The 15,049-nt window shown below is 44.7% G+C and overlaps 1 protein-coding gene across 3 annotated transcripts in view; it reads right to left on the bottom strand.

The window, feature by feature from the left end:
- Positions 1-155: 155 nt before the first annotated feature.
- The window catches only part of EPS15 (epidermal growth factor receptor pathway substrate 15), an 89,277-nt gene continuing 74,383 nt past the window's right edge, over positions 156-15,049 (bottom strand). For all 3 annotated transcript variants that reach the window (XM_044300439.1, XM_044300438.1, XM_044300442.1), the window contains 8 exons: positions 13,907-14,015; positions 13,354-13,389; positions 12,454-12,770; positions 9,894-9,966; positions 8,860-8,939; positions 7,594-7,753; positions 6,246-6,397; positions 156-1,566 (listed from right to left, as the gene is read on the bottom strand). In XM_044300439.1, the coding sequence (XP_044156374.1) occupies positions 1,420-1,566; positions 6,246-6,397; positions 7,594-7,753; positions 8,860-8,939; positions 9,894-9,966; positions 12,454-12,770; positions 13,354-13,389; positions 13,907-14,015 (1,074 nt within the window). In that variant the 3' untranslated portion in view covers positions 156-1,419. The remainder of the gene's footprint in view (positions 1,567-6,245; positions 6,398-7,593; positions 7,754-8,859; positions 8,940-9,893; positions 9,967-12,453; positions 12,771-13,353; positions 13,390-13,906; positions 14,016-15,049) is intronic.

The raw sequence follows: 15,049 nt of genomic DNA, 5'->3' as shown, positions 1-15,049 counted from the left end.
GGGAAGGCGGCGCTGGGCGCCAAAAGGAGATGGCTGCAGCCGGGCACCCTGCATGATTACAGGTTATATAAAACCTGTTTTATATGATAATAGAGCCACAGGCGCATTTGATAAGGTCACTTTAGGATTCAGGGTATTAGTAGGGACTTGGCCAAATGTTTAGGTTATAGGCCTCAAATCTGATGACAGAATCCCTTTAAGAGAACCTACCAGTCTATTATGGCTGCATAAATGATAGTGAGTTTTTCAAAAATACTTGATATGGCTATGGTGAACCACGTTCATACACAGGACTGTTCCTCCACACACATCGTGGTTGCCTGTTGCCACCACAAATGGGAAAATCAGTATCCAGCTGCAATTCAGGTCATTAACAGGGGATGTATACATTTGCATGCAGAATGGTTCCCTCTAGTGGTGGCAAAAGATACCTGCGATTTTTACAAGTTATGGGGCACTACATTCATTTCCACGGGGCAGCCCCACAAGTAAAACAGAACATGTCCAATTTTTGTCCAGAATAGGCATTGTTACAATGGGTCTGCAAACAAAGCAGATGCAACACAGGCGTCATCTGTATTTTTTGCGCATCCGCATTTGTGGAATGCAAAATACATACGGTGCCGTCAATGCACCCTAACATTGTATGCAAATCATTGACCTGTCCTTTTCCATATGCAAATTCTATTCAGTATTGCTTGATGGCAACAAATATGGAAGTCATTACAGCCCCTACTTGGGTTATCACCGTTTTCCGGACTCCCAAGGAGCAATCATGGCAAAACCTAGTAGATCTGCAATTTGGGAGTCTGGTGACCCCTCCTGTCGGCAATCATATGGGTTGTCAGCCAGCTTTGCCAAAATAAGCAAACTATCATTTTTAACAATATGAAAAAGGAGAAAATCAAGGATTTACAATTACCGTCAAAAGGCTTTATTTGGAGAAACCCCCCAATTTCTGGGATGTATCAGATGCTGTACGGAGCCGTTTGTAGCGTGGTGCAACTAGTAACACTGCACAGTTTTATTGCAGGAGCATTCCAGGCAAAACCAATACACTGCGACCCACCTGGGGCAGGGCCCGAGACGGTGGTGCATGATACAGGGACTCCTTAAATCCTAGTGTCCTGCTCCACCCACTCGGGCTATGTACTAAGCATCAGAGGGTATTATTTCTGAGCGGAGAGCTCCTTTATGGAGCACAGGTCGGACAACAGCATACAGAAATACACAGTATCACTCCTCAGCCATGTTCAACACACAAGCAGATGACGTTACCTTTTCAACGCCAGAGACTTCTCTAGCCAAGCAAGGATTGTAGAGACGTTTAAATACTTCATAGGTAGAGGTCGCAAACTATTTAAATATTTCTAGAAACGACACAGTTTTATTCCTATCACACCCGATGGCCCGGATGTTTCATGCTTCGGAGATCTCGGACTTGCTGAGAGCTATCGCTAGCTCCAGGTCCTCCTGTTCCTGTTGCTTTAGCCTCTGTAGTCTCTCCTCCTCCTCTCGCTCGCTCTCCCTCTTCGCCCATTCGATCATATCGTCTTCAGACTGGTACTGCAGATTTCAAGAGAGACATTCACTGGCTAAGTGACGAGTCTTAGCACAAAAAATAAAAAAAATTGTGAAGAACTGAGGATTTATTCACAGAGCGGACAAAAGCGGATGTACATATGGGTTCGCCGCGCTCACTCGGGCAATCTAGTGGGTGCGGGTGCACAACAGGGTTGCAATCACAGGACAGAAACAGACATTGGTGAAGAAGTGAAGGAAGACATTGCATTCACATAAAGACAGACATAAGAAACACGACATAAGATTATTACTTGATGTAAATGGCAGGCTGTCGGCTTGAACATTATATGTAAATCACAATCTCTGGAAAATATACAGTAGTGCAACATAGAGGCTCCCTTTAAAACACAAATCATGACACAATGCCAGACCACGCAAAAGGACACTAATGGTGCCCGTCCGTTGGGATCCCTCTGTGGTGTCTGCATTCTGCACTATTCTTCCCAATTGGCCGATGCAGTGTAAGGGACGTCCAATTGGCTAAGCTTGAGAACTGACCATAAGGGCTCCACAGCGACAGATCGTCATCTGTCAGGCTTTTCCTATGGGAGAGAAAGTTGCGAGCGACCTCGCAAAGTTACTTGCAATATATTTTACCCCCAGGGAAACTTTGAAGTCGTGGTAAAACTCTGTGGTAAAACTCCATTGTCGGATAGGTGCGGGTCCCACCTCTGGGACTCGCGCCTAAACCCAGAATGGAGCGGGGAAAGTGGTGGCTGGAGGACCCCGGGTTTTCCGGGGTCTGGCCACCGCCAAGCGCTCTCCCAATAGAAGTAAATGGAAGCATGCTGCTCCCATTCATTTCTATGTGCCCGAAGGAAATAGCCAACACAGCGCTTGGCTTTTTTCGGAAGCCCTATAGAAATGGAGGGCGGCTGCGCATGCGCCGTGCACCCTCTACAACTTTCAGGGATCTGTTCTCAATGTGCCCCCATTGTCTGAGATGGGATTACCCCTTTAATATCGATGGGCTATCCTCATTGGGCGTCTGACTTCCGCCATCTATGCTCATCAGAGGCTGTGGCTCTATGGTGAGTAGCGTGGACTCTTCCTAGGCCAATGATGCCATTTTCATCGTTCACATGGCCTAATCTCAGCTCAGTACCACTCAATTGAATGGGCCTGGGCTGCAATACCAGATGCTATACAATGCATGGCCGTTTGCTTGGTATGCTGTGAGGAGGCTGCAGTACTCACCACAGCTGATCAGCGGGTTACCGGGAGTCGCACCCCCACAGAGCAGATACTGATAACCTATCCCAAGGGTAGGTCATCAATACTATACTCCCGGAAAACTCCTTTAAAAATCAATCTATATCTGATCTGTCGTAATTAGTTATGACTTGTGCTATATTTTCTTCACCATTCCTTATCGCTCGCTGACAGTAGAAAAGGATTTGCATAGGAAACCATCACAACTAGAGAGGCAACAGGCCACATGTAGGTGGGATAGAGACGTGATGAACTGCTACGCCAATTGACATGGGTGTAACCACAGAAGGCGCAGAGCCTGCAGTCGCACAGGCCAATATTAGGAGATCAGTATTACCACTCTGTAAGGATAAGGGTACAGGACCCTCCTGTGTCTTGAGATCAGTGGGGGTCCAATCGCTGGTATACGGGAAAACTTTGTAGTGAGGGACCCAAGCATAGATTTAGCCCTTGGAGGCTACTGCCACAGAATGTACCGACGAGTATTAGGGCAGTGGTTGGTTACTTGCTTGATTTAAAGAACACCTGTCACCTCTCCTGACACGTCTATCTTAGTAAATGTGTGAATACCCCTTGAAATTCTGGAGAATATTCTCTTACATCGCTGTGTTACGCTATTCCTGTGTTACTCCAGCTGAAAACTTGCAAGTCAATTAAAAATGGGGTGCTACCATTGCCTTTGTTAAAGCAGTGTGTCCCAGCACTGATTGGATAGTGACAGGTTGTGTAGGGATGCATCCCCGACCAGTAACACCACATTTCTAGGTGGGATAACAGAGGAACGGCACAATGGTGAATTATTCCATGAGGAATACAAGCATTTACATCTTCCATCATGACAATCTGATTACTAAAATACTTTCAAACCTATGTGGTTCTAAAGAAAAATTAAGCGAATATCCAGTTATGCGAGAGGCCATGTCCCCCGCCAGAAATCTGTAAGTTAGGAAAGCGGGTGGTCTGGTTTCCTCGGCAACCATGCAAAATCCCGTGCCTCTCTGACAACTGGAACTGCACTTTAAAATACAATGAATCTAATAAATGAGTCTCGAGTGTGAAGGATCACATTTAACTAACATAATGAATGTTCTATTATAACATACTTGGTCATTTACTAGCAATTTTTGAGCGAGCGCAACACATTATGGTAGCGTTACAGCTGCGCCAGGGGCAGAATTACCTTTCCTGGTCTTCTGAATGGTAACTCTGACTGATAATACCGCTGCTCTGTGATTCACAACTGTTGAAAGATCCGCAGTGCAGCAATCTGGGAAAGCGGGATGACCGTGCTTGCAGGAGCTAGCATGGTTGCTCTATGGCACAGATGCCCAACCTGCGGCCCTCCAGCTGTTGCAAAACTAGAAACTCCCAGCATGCCCGGACAGCCTACAGATATAAGGGCATGTTGGGAGTTGTAGTTTTGCAACAGCTGGAGGGCTGTAGGTTGGGCATCCATGCTCTCCTAGAGACTGAATGGTAGGGTTAAGAAACTGACAGGAAAGGGTGACACAAAAAATTCTATTTACTGGTGATTTTTTTTTATCATTTCTGTGAAATCATCTGTAAATTCAAAGTGCAGCTTTCAACATCATTTGGCCTCCGAGTCCAAAATGTTGTGCAGATTAATTACTTTATGATATGGCTTCGCTATGCGTAGAAGTGAAACTATTGGGTTGTCCGGGATTCAAAAATCATGGTCACTTTATTCCAAAAACAACGCCACCCCTGTCCATGTGTTCTGCCTGGTATTGCAGCTCAGCTCCATTGAAGAGAATGGGGCCGAGTTGTAATACCACACAAAACCTGGGACAGGTATGTTTGCTGGTTTTGGAAGAAAGCATCCATGGTTTTCTAGTCCTGGATAATCCCTTTAACTTCAGATAGCAGAGGATTACATGTAGGGGAAGTAAGAAGGGACTTGCCGCCAGAGGGGGAAGGAGACTGATTCTATCTACAGCTCCACCCCAGCAGTAAAGATAAGCTGAACCACGTGGTACCCAAAAATGATAAAAATAGTATTTTTATTATTTTAAGTTGGAAGCACTGCAGATTACTTACACACAGCTATTACCAGCAGGTCAGAACTTTGTATGAAAATGATTTGTGGGATAGCCCCTTTACTAAGAACAGTAAGCTCCTAAACCCACCCTAGAGGTGGCAGAAAACTGAGAGATTGGGATTTATTGCAAACGTACGGCTGTGTGAAAGCAATCAGGGGATTTGGTGCTTTGTAACAGATACAGTACTTCCTCCATCTATTACAAGGACACATCATAAATGTAATCAACACAAAAGTTTGGGAATGGGAGCAGCGCTACAGTCACCAGTTATGTCCACTACACAGTGGACAGAGCTCTGTAGTTCTGGCAGATATTTCCAGCCTCTAAAGCAGGCATGCTCAACCTGCAGCCCTCCAGCTGTTGCAAAACTACAACTCCCAGCATGCCTGAACAGCCTACAGCTATCAGCCCACAGCAGGGCATTGTGGGAGTTGTAGTTTTACAACAGCTGGAGGGCCGCAGGTTGAGCATGCATGCTCTAAAGGGAGGTCTACACGATGCAAGGTACAGACAATTGTCGGAAAGGAAGCGTTCCTTCCTAGCAGTCAGCTGTTCATTCAGTGAAGGAGACTGCTGCATTTACATGCAGCGATCTCCTTCACAGTATGAAAAATGGCTATTGCGATCGCTCGTCCCCATAAAGCTGCATTGTTTCTGGGCAGCTGAACGCCGTGTAGACCGCAAGATCTGCTGCCCACAAACGATAATTGACGTGCCTGCACGAACGACAGGATTTGCTCGCTGATCGGGTGATCGGCAGCACCTTTACACGGTGAGACTGTCGGGAATGAGAGTTCGCAGGAACATTTGTTCCTGATAATCTGTTCGATACTGGGGCCATGTAAATCCACCTTAAGGGTGGGGTGCCAGACCCCTGTCGATCAGATATTGATTGCCTATTTTGAGGATAGGTCATCAATATAAAAATCCTGGTGTTTGAAGGGAGATAAAGAAATAATTCAGGGGAGTGAATTAACAGACCATTAATCATAGACCGTCCCCAGGGGTTCTACTGTTTCCGCCTTGTTTTCTCCATTGCTGTACTGTACACCGCTCAGTTAACTGCTCACAAAGCTGAAAGCTATAACCTCGCAGAAATCCTGACGTCTTGGCTGCACAATGCAAGCTCAAACTGCGCGTGCTAGCAAGCAAAATAATTTACCAAAGCAAAAGAATCAACAAAAAAAAAGACAGGATTGGAATATTTTTTTTTTTTACTTCAAATTGGTAAAAGAACAATACAAGAGGTAAGTAACAATAAAATACAGAACGTTTCATATAATACAGAGGAACCACACAATGCTTGCACCCACTCCCTGGATATACACACAGTCGCTTCGAGATGAAGGATTACAGTCTTGACCGCTTCTGGGCTCAGTTTGTACTTACAGTGTTAAAGCTACTATGACTCCCGGCCTCGCCTGTCCCTTTAAAGGCTATGAAGTTGTCAGACTCCACTTCACTGGGGAAGCTGAGATTGAATGCCTGGAATGGGTCTCCTTGCTTGAACAAGTCCTCTGGCTTAGAGTAGGGCCTCTGGCCTAAATGGAAATAGCAGTATAGGACATTCCTATCAGTACTGTGAATTTTTGGAGATTTGCAATTCATAAAACATGTCGCACCCACTCGCTGGCAGCAACATTGCAGAATTTTTATATGTAAAAACACTCCCAATAGAGTAGTAAAGTGCATCTGTCTGCGCCATGTAATCAACCCTTTTGATTATATAGAAGATTGCCTGCAGGGAATATTTAACCACTTTGGATGGAGATCTACGTAACTACCACGGGAGCTGCAGGTGGCACCGCATAGGGTATACGCCTGAGGAAGCTCTGGATGGGGCCATCGCTGTGGCATCCAACATACAGATGTGTTTGCTTTGTGTTTTTATTGGTCTACACAGAAGAGGACAATGACGAGCTATTTCTTCATTACCTTCACATGGTAACTCACATGAGAATTGTTTGTTTTCTAACCTGTTTTTGGTTTCTGATTGTAGTTTTTGTTTTTCAATTCTATTTTCTGTACATGATTATGGGGTTGGCTAATATTGCATGAGCTGCTGAGATTTAGAGATGCATTTTACAACGGCTTTATGGACATATGAACCAGCAGAGAGAACGCCTTGAATTCTTTGACAGTGTGCTGCAGGCATACTCAGGGACCTGGACTCAGGCCATTGTGCAAGGAGGGGGAGTAGATAAGATGTGACCAGCACTTACTTTAAATGTGGGATCCTGTGCTATCTACATAGAGGTGGCACTGTAATGCAGCCTGCGATGATAATGAGATTACTGCTGGGATGTGACAGCCTATTACGAGGCTCAGTGGCCAATGCGAAAACTGCTATGGCGCCTTCATTCGGAAAATAATTATGGGTTCCAGCTTATGGAGCCCCCCTGAAAGTTCTCTTCAGGCACCACATGACAACATTTTCCTTTAATTATGGAATTATTTCCCTGAGAGATATGACACAATCAAGCAGAAGTGTCACTGTGCGTAGGGGATGTCGGGGACTCCAAAGCAGATTTGATGTGTCAGTTTACTATGGTCCTTTGCAAACTTACAGAATATCTAGACCAGGGATCAGCAACCTCCAGCACTCCAGCTGTTTTGAAACTACAACTCCCCAAATCCTTTCAATTTTATGGGAGTTACAAGAGCAGCCAAGAAAGTGTGGAGTCCCGGAAGTTACAGATCCTTGACCTAGACCATACAATTTGGTTTGGATACCAACCTGGCGGGGGCGGACATGGTCGGGTGGGAGTTCCAGTTTTCGGAGGTAATGCAGGTGGAGTGTCTGTCTGAGAAGACTCCGCTTCAAATGTGTTAATGATGTTTAGTGTCTCTTTTTCGTTTAGGGGCAGTGTGCCTTCAAATGTGTCCGCGCTGCTGTTCTGATGTGTTACAAAAATAAAATAAAATCAGCTAACCGCACAAGAGAAGAGCAATTTTACAGAGCCACCATTTAAGACATGGGATCCGCATTTCACCCTCCTCTCCTCCATTACCTAAATAAATGTGCAGGTATAATGGGAAAAGAGGAGGATGAGAAAACAGTTCTTGTTTGGAGGCTGAAAGGTAGAAACAAAATACACTCATTGACAAAAAAATGATGCACCATGTAACGGCACCAAGGAGGAGTAAGTGGAATTATTATTATTTATTATTAAAGCGCCATTCACTCCATGGCGCTGTACATATGATAAGCGGTGCACATATGATAAGCGGTGCACACACATAATACAGACAATTGCACCAAGCATAAACAAGACGAGTTACAGACTGGTGCAGAAGGAGAGAGGGCCCTGCCCGCGAGGGCTGACAATCTACATGGTATGGGAGAAGGACACAGAGGGTGCGGGTGAAGCTGGTCATGGAATGGCATTAAACTTTCTATGTGTGAATGTAATGATGATATATGTAAGTGATTACAATATCGGGGCATAAGGATACGTTTATTGGGCAAAACTGTACAATTGAAAGGAGGCTCTAGGACCCTGTTGGGCCGCGTCTTGCCTAGATACAAGATGACATACGGTTGGGCATGGAGGTACACAGGTTCCATGTGGTATCCTGCAGCACATTTGCTCACAGACGTTGCACACTCCTAGGTTGCCGAAGCTGGCTGATCTAATCAATGCTTGATTGCCGACATATCTGGTGAAAAATATCAATTGGAAGTCCTGCCATGGCAATGACATTTCTATTTGGGTGCATTATGTTCGATCAATTTAGGAAAATATATGTTGTCTAAAAAAAACTTCTGGACACACCTTTGCCGTCTCAGACAATGGCCGCTGTAATACAAGGTCGACTGGCGGATGCAAGAATAAAGAGCTGCTCTTACACAACAGTTCTCCATTCTGGATCATAGAAGGGGATACAAAGCTAGGGACCCCCCCATGATGGCGATTTAGAAAATGGAAAAGGAAAAACCGGATCAAAGAACAAACCAAAGTAACTACGGTACACATCAAAAACACATTTGGAATCAGAATACCTTGGAAAGGGCACTGAAGTCAGCGAAACCGCTACCAAATGACTCGTTTCCAAAGACTGAAGCAAAAGGGTCATCATGTCCTGTTAATACATAATTTGTATAATACTGAATATCACAAACTACTACTACTATTATATATTGCAAATACTAAGTCACATTAAGCAATATGTATGGTTAGTTAAAAAATTGGACATTGGTCTTCTTTGATTCTAGCCAGTTTAATTTTTTTTTTTTTTTTACAGCCAACAAGACCTTGAATAGTAAAAAACAAACAACTATATTAGGCTAGTTTCGGCTGACGGTGTCCTGTGCAGAAATCGCTCTCCATGTGCAAGCATGATTCCCCCGCTATGGACAGTACTTGTTTTGCAGGAGCGCACAGCCTTATACTGATTTATAATGCTGTGCGTCTCTGCATGACCTTACGTCTAAAGAATTTTCTCATCTGTATCATTGGGGGACACAGGCTTGACCATGGGTATAGCTGTTGCCACTAGGAGGCGACACTAAGCACAAAGGTGTGAGCGCCTCCCTTCAGCTATACCCTTTCTACAGGGACTAAGCTAATCAGTTTTAGCTTAGTGTCTGTAGGAGGCAGACCTCCCTGCGTTGGGGAGGTCTGCTGTTTTTTTTTCTTTCCTTTTTTCTTTCCTTCTAGCTGGAGTTTCCATGGTCAAGCCTGTGTCCCCCAATGAACGGAAGAGAAACAGATTTTACGGTAAGTAAAAAAATCTAGTTATACTGATATAATCTAATTATAATTCTGTAGAAGTAAGGTCATGCAGAGGCACACAGCATTATAAATCATTATAATGCTGTGTACTCCTGCGAAACGAGCACTACCCATAACGGGAAATCATGATCTTACATGGAGTGGGATTTCTGCACAGGACACGCTTGTCTGAAATAGGCCTTAGATGCAGAATATTTCTAGGGTTGTTGACAACCTGGCTACTGGGATTTCTCTAGGTCTGGTGTAGACTGAATGCAGGGAAAGAGTAACCACTAATACATTGTCTTCTATAATTGCTTACCAGTTTCACTGGTTGCTGGGACAAAAGTACCACCACCAGGAGCGAAGGGGTCACTGGCCTTCAAATCTTTATTCTACAACAAAACAATACATGTTAGCAGAAAGAAAACTGCAAGCTGTATGCACCATTATTACAGGAAAGAAGAAAGACCAGTCCCTAAACAACATGAATGATAATGACCTCAGTGCGACTGTATCCCAGAGCTAAGTAAGGCCATACACATTGGTTGAAAGTCGGCTGAACCCCTCGACTTTGCCAGGACCAGCTAGCACTGGTTGTTGCATACACTTGTGTCGTGGCTCTTCCCTAAGGCTACTTTCACACCTGCGGCAGAGTGATCCGGCAAGCAGTTCCGTAGCCGGAACTGCCTGCTGGATCAGGCAATCTGCATGCAAACAGACAGCATTTGTAGATGGATCCAGATGCGGATCAGTCTCACAAATGCATTGCAATCAGTCTGTCCTTTTGTCGTACGGACAAACGGATCAGTCTCAATTTTTTTTTCACATTTTTGCTGCAGTATTTTCTCCGTCCTAAAACATCAAAAAGACTGAACTGAAGACATCCTGATGCATCCTGAACGGATTTCTCTCCATTCAGAATGCACTAGGACGGAACTCTATGCCGGAAAAGAAAAACGCAAGTGTGAAAGTACCCTAAAAGCAAATGTTGGGGGGAAGAATAATCAAGGCTGTTGAATTTCACCATGACCATCCTATTTGTTGTCATGGGAGATCACAGGAGCCTGGCAGCATATTACTCCCTTGCCTTATTGATAACATATATGGCATTGCATACATGTGTATATGGGTCAAAAGGAAACGTTATTTGGCAGTCAGCCATCTACAGTCTTTGGGCAGCGTAAAGGACATCTGTCAGCAGTTTTGCACCTATAACACTGGCTGACCTGTTACACGTGCACTTGGCAGCTGAAGGCGGCTGTGTTGGTCCCAAGTTCATATGTGTCCGCATTGCTGAGACAAACAAAGTTTTAATACATGCAAACGAGTCTCTAGGAGCAACGGGGGCGTTACCGTTACACCTAGAGGCTCTGCTCTTTATTCAACTGCTGTGCCCTCTCCACTTCAATGACTTTAAGAGAAGTCAGGGCTAGGTGTGATCACAGTTACACTACCTGGCCCTGTCAATCAAAGTGCAGGGGGCGCAGCAGTTGCAAAAGAGAGCACAGCCTCTAGGTGTAACGGCCTCCTAGAGGCCCTTTTTTTCTCAGCAATGTAGGACCAGCCTATCATTAACATGGATGCCTTCAGCTGCCAGTTTCATAGGTACAAATCTGCTGACAGATGCCCTGTAAGGCTAGTCACATGTATAACCGTAACATTTAATAAAGAAACTGGAAGAGGAATAATCACCATTATGTCTATGGGACTAAACTCATTGCTGCCAACAGATGGAACCTCTGCTCCCTAGACTTCACTATCTACAGGTGAAGGTAACAACTTGATGTCCACAGAGGCAAATCACACCCATGTGATGTCACCGTGGATGAAGTGTCACTGTAGTGATTGGCCCTCCACAGTCATACGACATCAGCTCTGTGAATGTCAGCTTTACAAGGTGCTTTTGTACTACATACTGCAAAGAGAAGTCAAGTAACTTTCTGCCACAAGCATGGATAATTTACCACCCCACTCTTTCCATCGGAGGATGTGTTGCATTGATTTTGCTAAACTCTTCTAACATTTCTGCTACCACAACCAAGAAATCACATAGTAGTAACTGGAATAGAGGCAAAAGAGGCGTTCTCAATTCCCTAATCTATAATGCTCTCTCTGCACTAGAGTAGTTGAGAGAAAATGCAAAGTACAGTTTGCACAATGCCTTATACCAGGGATGGGCAAACTGCGGCTCTCCAGCTGTTGTAAAACTACAAATCCCATCATGCCCAGTCTGCCTACAGCTATCATCCTACAGCAGGGCATGATGGGATTTGTAGTTTTAAAACAGCTGGAGAGCCGCAGTTTGCACAATGCCTTATACCAGGCATGCTCAACTTGCAGCCCTCCAGCTGTTGCAAAACTACAGCTCCCATCATTCCCAGACAGCCTACAGCTATCAGCCTACAGAAGGGCATGGTGGGAGTTGTAGTTTTACAACAGCTGGAGGGCCAGAGGTTGAGGATCCCTGCCTTATACCATGATAATCATCTCAGAAGTCTGACCTATAGACTGTGCATTATTCCTGCGCTGTGTTGCATGGAAAGCCATTGTAATATACTAAACTGGACCTATAAAAAAGGGTTGTCCGGCCTTGGAGATAACAACCCGTTTGGTCGAGACCTGTGAACAGCACTGATGCACTGTTCAACCCTCTGAATGGCGGCAGCGGTGACGGGACCCAGCGGTTTTTTTTTTAAGTTTAGGGACACAGGCCCAGACCAAAGGGGTTGTCGGCTCTAAAGCCAGACAACCCCTTTAAGGTGAATAGTGGCCTATGGATACATTTTCACCGGATGCTTTCCTGGCATATACCTAATGGACAATGAAGTGGGCACTGCAAAGCGCAGTATGAAAGCAGAGAGCCATTTCGAAGCACGTACCGAGGGCAAGCTGCTGTCTGATAACGGGGCAGAAAAAGGATCTGCTTTGAAAGATGTAAATGGATCCTCGGAAAAGGGATCGGCTTTGGAGGAGGAGAATGGGTCAGATTTTGAGGATATGAACGGATCTGCCTCTTCAACTTTTGAAGAGGTGAATGGATCCGATTTTTCAGCTTTTGCAGATGGTAAAGAGTCTGCACTTGTAGAAGAAAACGGATCTGCTTTTGACAACGAGAACAGATCTGCTGGAGACTGTTTAAAGAACACATCAGAGGCAAAAGGATCAGAGTCTTTAAAAGGATCTCCTCCAAATGGATCTGCAAATAAAGCGACACAAGATCATTATCTGTGGACATTCTCCATGATGCAATCAGTAATATAAAAACACCTAAAGCAGTGGTCAACTCTCATTTTTACTACACTTCGGCATATATGACTGGGAATACTCCTAGTGCACGTTGTAAACATATTCATAGGGCTCCATCCACCCAGCACATGCCAAAAGAGAGATCTCTGGCATGTATTGTTTCACTGAATAGGAAAACATAATCTGCTAGGCCTTCCTACGCAGAGGAATACAGTAATAAATGCATAAGACACGGTATACTTTTTTAAATTCACAATGGAAGTCAATGGAGTATGCAAGTTACTCTGTGTGTATACAGGGGCATACATTGGGGAATACTCCTAACATATACCCATGACAAAAGCAGGGCCTAAGCGTGACGTAAGAGCAGGGATTTGCAGTTTTACATTCTAGGTCAGTCGTGCATAGCAACATCAGGGAGTCTTTGAATGGAACATTTATATGCTGCTCACATCTGTGGGGTGTGCTTTATATCTGTATCTATAGCTCCTGTGACCAACGTAATATCATAATGTACAACACAAACAACTCACCTGTTTTGCCAAATGGATCATCTTTAAAGGGATCACCTGCAGAGAAATACGGAGAGATCCCTCATTAGTAAATAAGGATCACGACAGATGTTATGTCATTTCCGAAGGGTAAGCTAGTTCATCAGCTAGTGATAGACAGGAAAGCTGAATGGATCTATCAGGATGGGGATCGAGCAAAGATCTCCTCATGATCTTACAATGCCAACTGTCCCCCAACAGCTGATGGTGTGGGGAGGTCTGGGGGGATCTCAGGAATGTAAGCTTTTATTTTAGTGGCAATTCTCTTCTTCAGTGATGTCACCATGCTTACAAACCGTCTGCAACAACGAGTGTGGAAACATTTTCCTTGTTTCTAGAACCCTTTATGGCATTATCCAGAGATCTTCGGAAACATCATCTCAGAAGCCAGTAAATACTGTGGGTGGTCATCACGTTGTGGTCTCGTCCCATTGTACATATTCTCTTTCCGATCCATTAACACATTTGCAAGTTTAAAAATCTAAATTTAGATGCTAACAGAATATAAGCCTCAGAATGAGGAAAAACAACTCACTTCCAACAAAAGGGTCATTTTGGAAGAAGTCCAGCCCTGCTTCCGGGGCAGGCTGTGCGGCAGGTGCACTTTGCTGCACTTCAAAGGGATCCACGTGGAAAGTAACTTCCTAAAATAAAGACAACACAGCTGAATAATTTACGTTTCTCTCCCTTGGGTACGCTACATGTTGTGAGGATTAAAAACAGCATTAAAAATTCAGTGGTCGGGCTTGCACACTATAAGAAAAAAGTACTGGCCGCTCTGGTGGCTGGGACGGTGGGAACGTGCATAGACACGAATGGGCAGCAGCCCTATGTCCCGGACACCTCGTATCTGTGCTGCAGTGGTGCCCACAACCAAAAACATGAATCCCGCCAACAAAGAAGGCAATATGGACAATCACAATACATTAGTAAGTGCCTTGTAATAACTTTATCTACATAATAAATGCCATTTGCTGGAGTGACACAACCTCGTTAAATCCCAGGGTCTTAGGCTGAGTTCACACGAGCGTGACAGATTAGGTCCGGATGCGTTCAGGGTGCGTTCAGTTAAACTCGCACCATTTTGCAAGCAAGTTCAGTCAGTTTTGTCTGCAATTGCGTTTAGTTGTTCAGTTTTTTCTGCGCGGGTGCAATGCGTTTTGATGCGTTTTTCACACGCGTGATAAAAAACTGAAGGTTTACAAACAACTTCTCCTAGCAACCATCAGTGAAAAACGCATTGCATCCGCACTTGCTTGCAGATGCAATGCGTTAGTAACGCAGCCCCATTCACTTCTATGGAGCCAGGGCTGTGTGAAAAACGCAGAATATAGAACATGCTGCGATTTTAAAGCATTGCAGAAGTGATGCATGAAAAAAACCGCTCATGTGCACAGCCCCATTGAAATGAATGGGTCAGGATTCAGTGCAGGTGCAATGCGTTCACCTACTGCATTGCACCCGCGCGGAAATCTCGCCCGTGTGAACGCAGCCTTAGGCTAGGGCTACAGGTCGACAATAAGTTGCGCGACACATAGGGCACAACTACACTGCTACATGTGTCGCCCATTGATGTTACACAACAAATTTTATAATGATAGTCTATGGTGTCACACTGCGACAGTCGCAGAAAGATCCATCTTGGATGGATTTTTTGCAACTGTCATGTCGCATGTTG

The sequence above is a fragment of the Bufo gargarizans genome, chromosome 7 (genome assembly GCF_014858855.1).
Source record: "Bufo gargarizans isolate SCDJY-AF-19 chromosome 7, ASM1485885v1, whole genome shotgun sequence".
NCBI classification, from domain to species: Eukaryota; Metazoa; Chordata; class Amphibia; order Anura; family Bufonidae; genus Bufo; species Bufo gargarizans.
The sequence above is the reverse complement of the archived record's forward strand: the minus strand, read 5'-3'. Positions and strand labels throughout refer to the sequence as shown.